Here is a 16540-nt window from a genome sequence, read left to right on the forward strand (position 1 = left end):
ACTCGAGAAAACCCTTGCGGACAGTTAAAGAAACCGGCGCAGGTGCCCGGACAGCAGATGCCCGGACAGCAGCAGCAGGAAAGGTAAGAGAGAGGGGGAGGGGGAGGAAGAGGGGGGTGGCGGGGGGGGGGAAGTCTTTGACCGGGAGGGAGGAGACCACTCGGCCTGGGCTAAGGGTGGGAGAACGCACCGGCAAGCCCTTTGGCCAGGGCTAGGCACCAGACAGCAGACCGGGAGGCTGAAGACAGAAGGCTACAACATAACTACAAAAATAACAAGATTGAACAGTCCACCACATAAAGGGAAACAATGGGATTACGCATCAAGCAAAACGTGTAGGGAAAAACATATGCAGCTTAACAAGAGACCCCTCAAAAGGTCGGGATTCCAGTTCAAACGAGACATCTGGGCCCAGTTGGAAAAAAAAGGAACTCTGAAACTATGCAGCACTCTACAAACTAAACCAACACTTATTATATAAACCAAACAAGCCTTAGCAATGTTAAATAAATCTGGGACTGGGCTAGCTGTGGGAGAACGCTCTGGGAGGCCACTCGGCCTGGGCAAGGGGCGGGAGAACACTCCGGGAGGCCACTCGGCCTGGGGTAGGAACAGGAGCGAGTGAACTGGCCGACATCGGGGGCCACAGGGGCGGCAAGTCAACGGAGAGACTAGGGGTAGGGGGGTGCAGAGGGTACTCAATGCAAGAACAAATATCAATTATTAAATAAGTAAATACTTTCCTCTTGTGGATTTAAGCCCTTCCAGTACTCTGGTGTGGGGTTAATGGCCGATTGCCAAATCAGTGCTCTATTGTGCATGCGTGGTCATTTCAGAGACGTCAGGAATATCATTTTTTTCCACCGCGCATGCGCAGACGTCCCGGCACATTTTTCCAGCGCAGAACGCAGGCTCCACCCCCCGAGGCGACTGGCCACGCTGCAGAGTAGAGGCCAAACAGTGGCGAAAGTAGGAAGATTTTTTTCTGGAGCATCTCCTGACGTAATGAAGCGCGCAACTCGGGTAAGTACGCGAGAAAACGGGCTTGGGGAAAATTGAGCCCAATATAAGTACCAAAAAGCAAATAGTAATTCGTAAACCAGTAGTTATTTCTGAGAGAGTATATTTTATAAACTTATTTGATTTGCACATAATTTTAGCAAATAAAAGCATCTCTTGGTTCTTTCAGGAGATTAATTGGCTCAAATTATGTTCAGTCCCCCATCTTCTATTCCTAATATGCTAGATTAAAATCATTCCAGTATGATCTTTCAATGCTGTTTTTACATAGGGCCCAAGTTTCCACATGATTTGCGCCTGATTTTTAGGAGCAACTGGTGGAGAACGGACTATCTTAGAAATCGCAATTCTCCACATTTTTTTTTCTGCAGTTCTAGTCAGGTAGAACAGTTCCACTTTGGAACAGAATTTTTTCTTCAAAAGGGGGCGTGTCCGGTCACTGACGCCTGATTTGAAAGTTTCCACAGTGAAAACGTACTCCAAACTAAAGTAGAATGGAGGCAGTGAAGATTTTTGTCGAACTGAAAAAACCTGTTCTACACATTAAAAAAAATCAGGCGCAGGTTACAAATTAGGCGCCCAGAACGAGGGGGGGGGGGAAGGGAACTCATTAAGTTCTACAGTAAATCCTTATTTATACTTCTACAAATATTATACAAATAAATCCAACCTGAATAAACATTTATAAGCCAAGAAAAGATTAAATAAACCATCTTCCTACCTGTGTGAAAGTGCTTCAGCCAGGGAGAATTCTGCAGCCGTTCGTGCCGCTGAGCGGGAGGGGGAGAGAGAGAGAGAGAGGGGGAGGGAGGGAGAGAGAGAGAGAGAGAGAGAGGGGGAGGGAGGGAGAGAGGGGGAGGGAGGGAGAGAGGGGGAGGGAGGGAGAGGGAGGGAGAGGGAGGGAGAGAGGGGGAGGGAGGGAGAGAGAGGGAGAGGGGGAGGGAGGGAGAGAGAGAGAGAGAGAGGGGGAGGGAGGGAGAGAGAGAGAGAGAGAGAGGGGGAGGGAGGGAGAGGGAGGGAGAGAGGGGGAGGGAGGGAGAGGGAGGGAGAGAGGGGGAGGGAGGGAGAGAGAGGGAGAGGGGGAGGGAGGGAGAGAGAGAGAGAGGGGGAGGGAGGGAGAGAGAGAGAGAGAGAGGGGTAGTGATGGAGAGAGAGAGAGAGGGGGAGGGAGAGGGAGAGAGTGGGGGGGGAGGGAGAGAGGGGGGAGAGGTCAGATCGGATCCAGTCCGGGAGCGGGAGTCGGGTCCAGTCGGGGGGGAGCGGGTGTCGGGTCTCGGGGGGAGGGGGGGAGCGGGTCTCGGGGCGGGGCGGCGTGGGGGAGCGGGTCTCTGGTCTGGTCGGCGGGGGGGGTGGGTGTCGGGTCTGGTCCGGAGGCAGGGCGGGGGGAGCGGGTGTCGGGTCTGGTCCGGAGGCAGGGGGGGTAGCGGGTGTCGGGTCTGGTCCGGAGGCAGGGGGGGTAGCGGGTGTCGGGTCTGGTCCGGAGGCAGGGGGGGTAGCGGGTGTCGGGTCTGGTCCGGAGGCAGCGGGGGAGCGGGTGTCGGGTCTGGTCCGGAGGCAGCGGGGGAGCGGGTGTCGGGTCTGGTCGGGGGCGGGGAGAAGCAGGAGCTGGCCGTGGGAGGAGCCTTATTCACGCAGCCCCAGTGAGGCCATTCGGCCAGGGCTAGGGGCTGCGTGCTTCGGGCCCCTCCCACACAGTTCGGTGCCTGGAGCTGCTGCACTTGCGTGCCCACTGGAGCGCGCATGTACAGAGGTCCCGGCACTGTTTTCAGCGCAGGGACCTGGCTCTGCCCCCCCCCACAGCTCGTGCTGGCTGCGCCGAGGGCCAGAGGACCTCCAGGTAGGTGGAGAATACCGAGGATTTTTTTAGGCGTGAAAAACGGGCGCCCAGCTCGGAGGGGCGCCCGTTTTTTTTCTTGTGGAAACTTGGGCCCATAGTCTTGTATACTTAATTGCAACTTTTACATGTGTGTATGAAGTAACATTGATTCTGTAGAATACTGTTTTTCCATTTCAACCTTAAATGTATAGCAAACATAAACCTAGTCTGCTCTTTCTTGACATTCATGAATATCAAACTATCAATTATTATTAGTATATTGAGAGAATCTGCTCTTGTCGGATAAATTTAGTTTCTTGTTTTTCATATCTCAAAGGCTTATACAACCAGTTTGATTTGAAGTCAAAACATGATTCTTAAGACATAAATATATCCATGAAGTGTAATTCTCCACAATCACCACCCAAGTTGAACAGTAGTGATGAGGAAGAAAAGTATTTGCTGTGTAAAACTATCATACAAATATCCATTTAGATTAATAATCTTGGAAGATTTTCTTATGATACAACACTATGCTGATGGGCATATCTGTGAATTACCAGTTGAACACAAGAACATAAAAAACAGGGCAGGAATCGGCCACGTGGCCCCTCCAGCCTGCTCCGCCATTTAATAAGATCATGGCTGATCTGATCATAGACTGCTATGCATGTGAAAGTATAAGATGCTCATTATGCTATAAATTAAGAGTGGTCAACATCTTGTTCTGATTAGTCCTAATCATGTTTAATGAACGCAACGTTTGTTCTTTGTTGATGGACAAACTCCGGTATGAATATGCAATTTCAAATATTGTGCAAATTGTTGATTTTCTAACAAAATAATCGGTTGTTTCATGTAAAATACTCTCCAAGGTGTAGGCCTTGGCTCAGTGGTAGCATTCTCCTCTGTCAGAATGTCCTGGATTAAATGCCCCCTTGAGAGACTTTATCACATAATCCGGGCTGACTTTTCAGTGTAGTACTGAGGGAGTGCTACACTATTGGAGGTGCCACCTTTTGGAAGAGACATTAAACTGAGGCCCTGACTGCCCTCTGAGGGTGAATGTAAAAGATCCTATGACACCATTTGAAGAGGAGCAGAGGTGTTCGCCCGGTGTCCTGGCCAATATTTATCCCACCACCAACATCACTAAAACATAATTTCTGGTCATGTCTCATGTTTGTGGAACCTTGCTGTGTAAATTGCTGCCACAGTTCCCTACATTACAACAGTGATTAGACTTCAAAAGTACTTGGTGAGCTGTCAAGTGTTTTGGAACATCTTCAGGTCATGAAAGAAACTATATAAATGGGAGTTCTTTCCTTTCAAATTTTGGGAAAAATTGTTTATATGTGTAAGGGAAATAATCCTCATGGTCTTACTCTCTTTTTCACTGTTGTACCTTTTGCATTTGTGCAGTATTGGATAGTACACCTGTTTGTGACAGATGATTTCAGGCAATGGAAAGTTGACAGTATGATTCTATGCCCTCACATCTGGAGATGTGTATGCATATCTAAACCACAAGATAACTTCAGCACAGATAAGGGGCCGGATTTTCGCGAGGGTTGCGACCGGGTTTTCACCGCAATTTGACCCTCCGCGACGAAAACCCGGTCACAAAGCCCTGGCGGGATCCTTGGGTACCTGTTTGCGGCGGCGCTTTCAAGTACCTCTGGGGAGAGGAGCGCCGACATGCAACGGCTCAGATCGCATTTACATCCGAGTTTCGGCACTGATCCCGACCCGCACGTTGCGCCCAGAATAACGACAGGTCAAACCTGTCGGTGCAGCCCTGCCAGCAGTAGTAAGTACGAAAACCTGTAAAAAAGGTAAGTTAAAGCTTTTATTAATTTTTTTGCAGAGATTAGATAGTTAAGGGTTGTGTAAATGTTTTTGGAATTTTCTTTTTTTTCCCCCTCCCAAGGTCCCTCTCGCAGCGCTCCCAGCCCCGGACTAAAGTTGCCGAAACTCGCATTTTGCACCGCTAATGCTTGTGCAACACCTCCCTTACTGGTAAAGGCCAAAAGTTCAGCCTAAAAACGGTAGCGCAGCAAAAATGGTAAGTTTCATGTATCGCTACCGTTTTCGCCAAAAACCCCGAAAGCCGAAAATCTGGCCCAATGACCTTAAATCTGACCCATGTTTGTTCATGTCCCCATCTTTTTTATTGTGCTACAGCTAATCTTATTTGTAAATATGTAGAATCTAATTTAGTTTGCAAAGCAAGTGCTTAATGTGCTCAATGAAGTGCATAAACTAAAATGTTATTTTGATGAAAGATGAGGAAACTGGCAACAAAATGCATTCTTTTTCATACTATCGTTGTGCTGTCCCAAGTGTAGGCCATGAGGCTCAAGTCAAACAGATACTGTACCTTCAGCAGGTCAAGCAGCATCTGCGGGGAGAGAAACATACGGTTAAATTTTCAGGTTGATGACCTATCGTAGAAACTCTCCACAGATGCTGTCTGACCTGCTGAGTGTTTACAGCATTTGCTGTTTTTATTTAAGATTTCCAGCTTCAATAGTATTTTGCTTTTTGAAATATTATATCCTGTTGGTCATTACTGTGGAAATAAGGATGATTGGGAGTTTTCACTTATGGATGACTTTACTTATTATTGTGTGCCCAGCATTCCCAGCAGTAGTTATCATCTGGCTTTCGTGCACAGGTATATACCCTATGTACCTGTAGAGCACTTCTGATTATAATGGAATGTGGAGTGTTCAGACCTCCAACCCTGTAAGGGTGCATTTACAGCTATAACTAGCATCAGTATAAACTGGTTTCAATAAATCTAGCCAAGTTTTTAAGTCATTTAAAGTGTGATCAAATTCTTGTCTCAAACTAACTGCTTCTGCATTCTCCTCTCAATAATGTCTGTCTCCCTTTGCTGCCTCCCAAATGCTTATCAGTTAGCAACACTGAATCACTGTTGCATATCGTTAAGGCCTCCTTGACGCTCGTGTACTTTGAGTAACATAAAGGGGACTTATGTATTTTAAGAAATCCCTGTGTCACTGAAATAAGTATTTCACATAGAATCACAGAATAGTACTGCAAAGGAGGAGGCCATTCGGCCTATCGAGTCTGTGCTGGCTCTTTCGAAGAGCAATCCAGTTAGACCCACTCCCTGGTTCTTTCCCCATAACTCTGCAGTTTTTTCTCCTTCAAGTATTTATCCAATTCCCTTTTGAAAGCTACTATTGAATCTGTTTCCACTATCCTACCAGGTGGTGCATTCCAAATCCTAACCACACATTCGGAAAAAAAAAAGTTTTTCCTCATGTCGTCTCTGGTTCGTTTGCCAATTACCTTGATCTGTATTGTGAACACTTAGAGAAAGCCTTTGGACTGGAAATTCGGCGATTTTGCGACCAGGTTTTTGGTGCTATTTCACCTTTTTTTGCGAAAACCCGGTTGGCGGAAAATTCGGTGACATCATAGCAGACCTTCCAGCAGTATGAAGACCTGCAGAAAGCCAAATTAAAGTTTTTATTTTTTAATTCTTTTGCAGTGATTCAATAGATAAGCATCTTGTAAATATTTTGTGAATATTTTTTGGATTGTTTATTCCAATTTTTTTTCAGTGTTTTTCCAGCCTCCCAAGGCCCAATTCACAGCAGTATCAGTCTCGTACTAAAGTTGGCGAGGATCGCGGTTTGTGCTGCGAATCCTTCTGCAACGCCGATTTTTACCGCTGCGCAAATTCAAGCTTGAATTTCAGGCCTGATAGCGAAGCGATAATGGTAATTTTGGCAAAAAAATACCGTTATCGCTGAGAACCGAATTTCGAATCCTTTATATTTTAGATTTTTATTAATTAAGAACATAAGAAATAGGAGCAGGAGTAGGCCTTACGGCCCCTCGAGCCTGCTCCGCCATTCAATAAGATCATTGCTGATCTGATCGTGGACTCAGCTCCATTTACCTGCCCGCTCCCCATAACCCTTTATCCCCTTATTGTTTAAGAAGCTTCCACAGCTCTCTGAGGCAGCGAATTCCACAGCTTTACTAAGAAAAGAAATTTCACCTCATCTCAGTTTAAAATTAAAATAAAACCGGATGGACCACCCGGCATCGACCTCGGCACTGGCTTCGGACACAACTCCACACCCAGCCCAGTCTACCCTGCAAAGTCTTACTAACATAAGAAAATAAGAAATAGGAGCAAGAGTAGGCCATTTGGCTCTGTAAGCCTGCTACGCCATTCAATAAGATCATGGATGATCTGATCATGGACTCGGTTCCACTTCCCTGCCTGCTCCCCATAACCTTTTATCCCCTTATCGTTTAAGAAACTGTCTATTTCTGTCTTAAATTTATTTAACGTCCCATCTTCCACTGCTTTCTGAGACAGCAAATTCCACAGATTCACAACCCTCAGAGAAGAAATTTATTCTCGTCTCAGTTCTAAATGGGCGGCCCCTTATTCTAAAATCATGCCCCTCTAGTTCCAGTCTCCCCCACCAGTGGAAACATCCTCTCTGCATCCACCTTGTCAAGCCCCCTCATAATCTTATACGTTTCGATAAGATCACCTCACATTCTTCTGAATTCCAATGAGTAGAGGCCCAACCTACTCAACCTTTCCTCATAAGTCAACCCCTTCATCTCCGGAACCAACCGAGTGAACCTTCTCTGAACTGCCTCCAAAGCAAGTATATCCTTTCGGAAATACGGAAACCAAAACTGCACACAGTATTCCAGGTGTGGCCTCACCAATACCCTGCATAGCTATAGTAAGACTTCCCTGCTTTTATACTCCATCCCCTTTGCAATAAAGGCCAAGATTCCATTGGCCTTCCTGATCACTTGCTGTATCTGCATACTATCCTTTTGTGTTTCATGCACAAGTACCCCCAGGTCCCGCTGCAGCACTTAGCAATCTTTCTCCATTTAAATAATAACTTGCTCTTCGATTTTTTTCTGTCAAAATGCATGACCTCACACTTTCCAACATTATATTCCATCTGCCAAATTCTTGCCCACTCACTTAGCCTGTCTATGTCCTTTTGCAGCTTTTTTATGTCCTCCTCACACATTGCTTTTCCTCCCATCTTTGTATCGTCAGCAAACTTGGCTACGTTACACTCAGTCCCTTCTTCGTTAATATAGATTGTAAATAGTTGGGGTCCCAGCACTGATCCATGTGGCACCCCACTAGTTACTGGTTGCCACCCAGAGAATGAACCATTTATCCCGACTCTCTGTTTTCTGTTAGTTCTGCTGCAGTTAGGAACACACCTGTAACTAGTTGCAACATATAATGAAGATGTATATATTTAATACCATGTTATGTAACTTAACTTGCACTGCACCTCAATTAGGTTGCAATTGCTGTCTGCATAAATTGTGTTTAGAGTTAAAATACAGATTGTGGACTACACTAAACTAAATCCATTTTGCAAATGGACGAGGAAGCAGAAATACTGAAGTCATGGAGCTAAATTGAATTTGCTGATCCACACTTCCTCTATATAGTGAGGTACAAAAGCAATCTACATAACCTACCTATGATTTTCTCTGACAATCTAGATTTTATTATGTTTATACAAAGTGATGGATTTGTCAATTGCAATATTGCAAAAATTAGCATTCATTTTAACTAGGTATGTCATTTCTGGGTCAATTATGTCTAATACAAACCCTAAAATTAGAATTCGCATTGCTTTCAGAATTGATTTCATAGTGAAGATTTACTTCAGAATTCATATTTGCATGAGGATTACATATAACAATGAATTATTTGTCATATATATTATATTATAGAAAGCATTTTTAATTGAAAAAGTATGAATTTAGACCATATGTCTACCTTGCTGATGATTTTATTGATTAGAAATGATTTTACTTGATCTCAGAAATATTGATAAATCTTTGAGGTTGATTGTTATGAAATAATGGCAGATTTTCTTTTACTGATTCAGGCGCATCAAAAGATGGAGCACTGGATGAAGATGATTTCTCGAGGGCTTTTAATGATGTGCCGACTGTACAGGTATCTGTGTGAATTGTTATTGATGGACTTCTAATAATTAGAAAATGTTAATCATACCAAGTAACCTGATTTTGTGTTTGTAAAATTTAGGGTCTGTATGTATGTGCAGAAGGCGTGCACAACGCCAGCATATTTTACAAGGTCAAAATTGACTAGAATTGAACTGTTTCATGGATTTTCTTTTCATTGTAAATGTATATTTGTTGTGTTTGATCACCGAAAGAAATTGGAGCCTGTTTTCTCTATTATCCCAGTTGAGTTCAAGAGAGCTTGATTACAGTAATTGCCTGTTCTAAATGAAATTTCAAAGCTTTGGCCAATCAAATCAAGTAGCCAAGTTAAATGGTAAATACTGTAACATCTGATAATCTTAAACTGTTCAGTAAGCAACTCACTTTTTTGCTGAATACAGTTATGTTCTACTGAGGGGGACACAGCTGCTAAAAGTTGAAATTCGTTTTAAAATTATCTTTCAATATTTATTGTTTGCTCATAAACTTTAACGGGTGGTAAGAAAATGCTGCAGTCGTTGCTTACTGAAGGCAGTGTGCTCATAGGAAATTCTGGTTACCAAACTATTTTTTGGTTAAGTGATCTAAATTGGTAAATATAGTCACAGAACTTAATCTGCTGAAATACAATAAATATGCTTTCAGATATTGAACATATGCATTTGAAACTCTGCAGGGAAATACTTTGTTTTTAATATAGCAGAAAGTACTTGCTGATGGTAACTGCTAAGGCAGTTATGATTCTATGCAGCCATGCTTTGTATTATGTAGTATCCTAAATTTTATTCCTATGCATAGATCTTTTGCAATGATTGTTTTTGCAAATAAATTTATACGAACAATGACGGACATGGTAAAGACCATCTGATCCATTGAGCCTGTCCCATAAAATTGCGATACCATAACAACATATACACTCCACCCCACCCGAAACGATGTGATCTCCTAGAAAAAGGCAAAAAATTGGATTAAAAACCCAGGCCAATTTTGGGGGAAAAAATCAGGGAAATTCCTCTCTTACCCATCTAGGCGATTGAAACTAGACCAGATCATCACTCTGCCCTAAATTCCCTGCAGTACCTACCTTCTATAAGATCTCTGTCCCAGCCAGAAACAAATCCAGCTCTCGCTTGACAGAATTCAGCGAATCCATGTCCACCACACAAGATGGCATCCTGTTCCAGAGGTCCACTATTCTCTGGGAAAAGAGCCACCTCCTGACATCTGACCTAGATCTAGCCTTAAATTTGTGCCCTCTGGTCCTGCCTAACCTATTTAATTGAAATAAACTGTCAGCTGAAACACCATCTATTCCTTTCATTATTTTATAAACCTCAATCAGATCCCCCCCTAAGTCTGCACATCTCTAAGGTATAGAGTCTCAACTCTTTTAACCTATCTTGATAACTAAGATGCTTTTGACTGGAAATTAGTCTAGTGGCCCTCCCCTGACCCTCTCCAAAGCCTCCATATCACCATGTGAGGAAACCAAAATTGGACTCGGTATTGGAAGTGTGGCCTGATTAAGGTCTAGTACAATGATTTATCAAGATGAAATTTTATCTTAAGTTACAATGCTCATTGCAAATGCTCAGTGAAAGTTAAATTGATAGTTCTAATTATTAATGTGGGATGCATTGTTGTACTTTATGTCTACAAAATGAAGCTTAGAGAAAAGTGAAGAGCAAATATTCTTAAAATAATTGGGTAAAAGATTCAGGTCCCTGGTATATATTCCATGTTTAGTAGCTAACATGGTATTCTGTTTATGCTGTGTGTAAATATTTTGTGGTGCCATGTGCTGTGAATTTTTGAAAGTGTCAGTATGATGTCTTGGGAGATGTTGCAAGAAGTGAAAGACTTTTTTATCCCTGATTGTGCTCTGACAATCTACTTGAACCTTGGCCTCCTTCCAAGAAGTTGTTGGTGGTGAGAAGCTGAAGATGGTTCTTTACAGTATTTGAATGGTGTTTTGAGTTATTGCTGGGAGCTGTTAATTCCAGGAAAGACCACTTTCAATAGATTTGAATGTTTTTTTTTTACTGTTTTGTCAATGTTATTAAATACAGTGTTGAGTTGTACATGTAAGGTTCTCTATCTTTGAAACCAACTGCAGGTGGTGTCCATATGGTACAGTCACCTTTTCATTATGTTTAAATAGCCGGTAGTTGCAAGACTACAAATTTTCCAAGTACCGTATATACTCGCGTATCATGCAACTTTTGAACACCTAAATTGTAACCTAAATTTGGGGGGTCGCATGATACGCGAGATACAAAATTTGCGGGTGTGAAGTGCTGGCCAAGATTAGGCTGTTAGGCTGTTAAGCAGACCGTATCCACGCTGAATCTCGGCATGCTCCAACAATCCTCTATGTAAAGACATTTCTCTTGGTTTCTCCTCTAAATCGCCATGATGGTTGTAAATCGAATATCCCTGGTTGATATTAGTTCCTCGATACTCATGACCAAATTATTAGTTTATGTGGAAAACAAGCCAAGTTCCTGCAGCACACCACTAACTACATCCTCCCAATGCAAAAGAAAATCCATTTGACTCCTGCTGAAATTCTTCTCTTCAGGGGGAGAGAGAGTCGCGGAGGTCGGGGGGGGAGAGAGAGTCGCGGAAGTCGGGGGGGGAGAGAGAGTCGCAGAGGTCGGGGGGGGAGAGAGAGTCGCGGAGGTCGGGGGGGGAGAGAGAGTCGCAGAGGTCGGGGGGGGAGAGAGAGTCGCGGAGGTCGGGGGGGGAGAGAGAGTCGCGGAGGTCGGGGGGGAGAGAGAGTCGCGGAGGTCGGGGGAGGAGAGAGAGTCGCAGAGGTCGGGGGGGGAGAGAGAGTCGCGGAGGTCGAGGGGGGCGAGAGAGTCGCGGAGGTCGGGGGGGGAGAGAGTCGCGGAGGTCGGGGGGGGAGAGAGAGTCGCGGAGGTCGGGGGGGAGAGAGAGTCGCGGAGGTCGGGGGGGGAAGAGAGTCGCGGAGGTCGGGGGGGAGAGAGAGTTGCGGAGGTCGGGGGGGGGAGAGAGTCGCGGAGGTCGGGGGGGGGGAGAGAGTCGCGGAGGTCGGGGGGGAGAGAGAGTCGCGGAGGTCGGGGAGGAGAGAGAGTCGCGGAGGTCGGGGGGGGGAGAGAGAGTCGCGGAGGTCGGGGGGAGAGAGTACGGAGAGAGAGCACTGAGAGAGAGCAGAATCCACTCGATGTTTCATGTTAAGGTCTGTATTCGATCTCAAAAAAGTGACTTGCATGATACATGAGATATATGGTAAAATCATGTTTTGGGGACGAAAATTTAGGGGTCGCATGATACGCGAGATCGCAGGATACGTGAGTATATACGGTATTTGTTTTTGTAGAAGTCAATTTTTTTTTACAGGGCCTAAATTTATTCATTAGTTATGTCCACAAAAATGTTGGGTTAAGTTTCGGCCTGAGTTGCTCCTATTTTTTTGGAGCAACCGGTTTAGAATGGAGTAATTTAGAAGTTGCAATTCTCGGCATTTAGTTTGCTCCAGTTCTGGTCAGTTCGAACAGTTTCATTTTGGAACAGATTTTTTTTTTCAAAAGGGGGCGTGTCCAGCCACTTACACCTGTTGGAAAGTTTAGACAGTGCAAACTTACTTCAAATTAACTTAGAATGGAGTAAGTGTAGATTTTTGTGTGCTCAGAAAAACCTTGCCTACACTTTAGAAATCAGGCGGAGGTTACAAATCAGGCGTAGGGAACGAGGGGTGGGGAGGGGAAGGGAAGTAATTAAATTCTACAAGCATTCAACAGTCTTACTTATACAAATAAAGAGCCATCCTGAATAAAAAATTATAAACAAAGCAAATACAAAATATTGAATATTCCTACCTGTGTGAAGCAGCAGCAGCCTTCGAGCTGTGGTGCTTCAGGCAGGCTTTCCACGTAGGAGACGGGTGATGCCAGTGACTCGACGACAGCCCAACAACGACGGCAGCAAGCAGCCTTCGAGCTGTGGTGCTTCAGGCAGGCCTGCCTTCCATGTTGGAGACAGGGGCAGCGTCAGTGGCTCGACGGCAGCTGAAGAAACTGCAAGCAGCCTTCGAGCTGCGAGGGAAGCTGAGGCCACGGGATAGGGGCGGCGGCAGTGGCTGTGGCGGCCAAAGACACAGCAAGCAGCTTTCGAGCTGAGAGGGTAACTGAGGCCATTCGGCCACGGGATAAGGGCGGCAGTAGTGGCTGTGGCAGCCAAAGACACAGCAAGTGGCCTTCGAGCTGCGAGGGAGGCTGAGGCCATTCGGCCATGGGATAGGGGCGGCGGTAGTGGCTGATGGCGGCCGAAGACACAGCAAGCAGCCTTCGAGCTGCGAGGGAGGCTGAGGCCATTCGGCCACGGGATAGGGAGAGGCAGCCAGATAGCCAGTTTGAAAGTTAAATTTGTAATTGCAGAATGGGTGCTGCATTGTCAACACCACGGATTATGCAATGGTTTGCCAACAATTCACTGCATAGGAGAGAATTGATTCGAGCTCACCGCACCAGGAACGTCATAGCCCGTAGGCTGATGGGCAGGAGACCTTACCCATGTCGGCAATATCGAGCCAGGCGTTTGTACCTGGACATGAGCGAGGCTGATTGTGTCAAAAGGCTGCGTTTCCACAGAGAAGTTGTCGCTGAGATCTGTGATGTGCTGAGAGCAGATTTGCAGCCCAGAAGCAGAACGCCAACTGCCTTGTCTGTTAAAGTGAAAGTAACAGCTGCACTTACCTTCTATGCCTCAGGATCGTTTCAGGTTACAACTGGAGATGTGTGCGCCATCTTTCAACGTGCAATACATGCCTGCGTTTACCAGGTCACGGCTGCACTGTGTGCGCGGAGGAATGACTTCATCAATTTCTCAATGACCACACAAGCGATCCATGAGAGGGCTTGTGGGCTTCTTCAAGATTGCTGGCTTCCCAAAAGGTACAGGGCTGCATTGATTGTACCCACATAGCCTTGCAAGCACCTGTGGAGGATTCCGAGCAGTACAGGAATAGAAAAGGTTTCCACTCCATCAATGTGCAGCTCGTGTGTGACGATAAGCAGCGCATCATGTCAGTCGATGCGAGATACCCTGGCAGCACCCATGATGCGTTCATCTTAAGCGACAGCGTTATATCTGACATGTTTGAGCAGCAGCCAGAAGGGCAGAGCTGGCTACTGGGAGACAAAGGGTACGGCCTGGCCACTTGGCTCATCACGCCCCTACGCGTGACACCGATGGAAGCTGACCGTCAATACAACATGGCGCACATTGTGACGCGCAGCATCATTTGAGAGGACCATTGGCATATTGAAACAGTGTTTCCGATGCCTGGACCATTCCGGAGGTCACTTGCAATACTCTCCTCAGATTGTCAGTCACTTCACTGTTGTGTGCTGCATGCTGCATAACTTAGCCATCATGAGGCAGCAGGAGCTGGTAGTGGAACCAGAAGACCCACGTGAGGGTCCAGTGCCTGATGATAGTATTTTGGAAGAGCAGGATGAGGATGATGACGACGATCAGGAAAGCATGCAAGTGCCTGATACCGGAGCACGAGGTCGGAGGAGGGCCGTCCATCGTGCTCCTTTAACGATTGCTTGAGCCCTGCGCCAGCAGCTCATTCATGAACGCTTCAATTACTGATGCCTGAGGGCTCTGCGACCACGCGCATGGACATGTTTATTCTTTGGAATTGTTCCTATGTTGTGTTGTGTTAATGGAACATGATTCAGTTTTAATGAAAAAATATTTTATTGAAAAGTTAACGTCACTGTAATAAAATATTTGTATCAAACTTTACTTTTTAATATGACTCTTGAAGATCACTTAAAAACTTTAAGATCACTTGTAAACTTGTAAAGTTACAAAATAATTTAAATGTGAAAAATCTTACACTCTTAAGATCACTTAAACTTCAAGATCACTTTTTAGGTGCAAAATTAAATAAGTTACAAAAAGTGAGAGCATTTACACTATAAGATCACTTAAAAACCCTAAGATTACTTATAAGTTGTAGAGTTACAAAAGTTACAAAACAATTTCAAATTGAAAAATCTTACACTCTCTCAAGATCACTTAAACTTCAGGATCACTTTTTAGGTGCAAAATTAAATGATACAAAATGTGAGAACATTTACACTATATTAGTTTATTCCAGCTAGAACTAGAAGGCATAATCTTAGAATAAGGGGCCGCCCATTTAAAACTGAGATGAGGAGGAATGTCTTCTCTCCGAGGGTTGTAAATCTGTGGAATCGCTGCCTCAGAGAGCTGTGGAAGCCGGGACATTGAATGGATTTAAGACAGAGATAGACAGTTTCTTAACTGATAAGGGATTAAGGGGTTATGGGGAGCGGGCAGGGAAATGGACCTGAGTCCATGATCAGATCAGCCATGATCGTATTAAATGGCGGAGCAGGCTCGAGGGGCCATATGGCCTACTCCTGCTTCTATTTCTTATGTTCTTATAAGATCACTTAAAAACCCTAAGATCACTTATAAGTTGTAAAGTTACAAAACTTACAAAACAATTTCAATTTGAAAAACGCTACTACAGCTACATCAAGAACAAGAACAAAAGCAGCAAAGAAAGCCTGCAACCATCTCTCATCCACATCTCAGTGAATGTTCACTTCTTCATGTGGGTGTCATTTGATTGGCGGGGCTGTGTGCCCTTATTGCAGCAGCCTCCTCCATGAGGGCCTGTGCCGCCACTTGCATGCCCTCCCGTCACTTGCATGCCTTCCCTGACGGCCTGTGCCGTCGATTGCACTCCCTCGGACATTCCCTCCCTAAGTTCCCGTGTCATTACTGCTATTTCTCCCGTCAGGACCGTCATCTCTTCACCCACTGCACTGACGCTACCGATGAGTGATCGGCTAAGCTCATTGGTCTCCATACCCAATGCCACAACCTGAGCTGCATCTGTTGCACGCTGCATCTCAGGAGAGCGTGTCTCCAATCTCCTTCTCCTCTGCCTGGGTCTGCCTCATGGCACCACTACACTGGGAGGCGCGGGCACGGACGGTGGGACGCTCGGTGTTCCAAACGGCAACACTACACAGGGAGGCGTGGGCTGGGATGGTGGGGCACTCGGTGTTCCAGACGACAGCACTCGAGTGCGAACCGTGGGCTGGGATGGCGGGTGAATGGGTGTAAACTGCTCCATTATATCACCAGCACCACTGGGACCCTCAACGTCGGAATCAAAACCATGGAAGGTGGAACCAGAACCTATGCAAGGGGTTGAAATTCTGATGCTCCTTAATGAGGGCTCATAAACATTAATTTGGAAGCTCTCCCCTGCAGACATTTCAGTCATCGCCGCCAGCATCCAGTCTAGATCGTCCGCATCTGGTTGTACTGGTTCTTGTTCTGTATCTTCAGGGTCCTCAGGGTTAGCAGCAGCAGCAGCAGCAGCAGCATCGTCATCATATTCTGCAAAATACATCACAACAGTCAAATGTTCAACAGCAAGGGAGGGGGCAGGATGGGTGGCATGAGTACTCTCACACATAGCGGGCCAGGGAGCAGGTTGATTTGAAGGGCCACAATGCATTGTCAGGACTTGCCCTCTTCCTCGCGTGTGGGCCCAGCTTGTGCTGTACTGATTGCTTTTCTCCATGTACAACTCATCATGGCAGCTACTCTCTGTTCCAAGGGTGTCAGTGGATGCAGATTGGACGTGCCTCCTCCTGTTCGAGTTGC

At 45.6% G+C, this 16540-nt stretch overlaps 1 protein-coding gene across 6 annotated transcripts in view; it reads left to right on the forward strand.

Moving 5' to 3' along the window:
- Positions 1 to 16540, forward strand: part of LOC139273284 (CLIP-associating protein 2-like) — a 650606-nt gene that overhangs the window by 266861 nt on the left and 367205 nt on the right. For all 6 annotated transcript variants that reach the window (XM_070889996.1, XM_070889987.1, XM_070890014.1 and 3 more), the window contains exon 9: positions 8773 to 8843. In XM_070889996.1, the coding sequence (XP_070746097.1) occupies positions 8773 to 8843 (71 nt within the window). The remainder of the gene's footprint in view (positions 1 to 8772; positions 8844 to 16540) is intronic.

This window comes from Pristiophorus japonicus, chromosome 1, assembly GCF_044704955.1.
Source record: "Pristiophorus japonicus isolate sPriJap1 chromosome 1, sPriJap1.hap1, whole genome shotgun sequence".
Taxonomy (NCBI): domain Eukaryota; kingdom Metazoa; phylum Chordata; class Chondrichthyes; family Pristiophoridae; genus Pristiophorus; species Pristiophorus japonicus.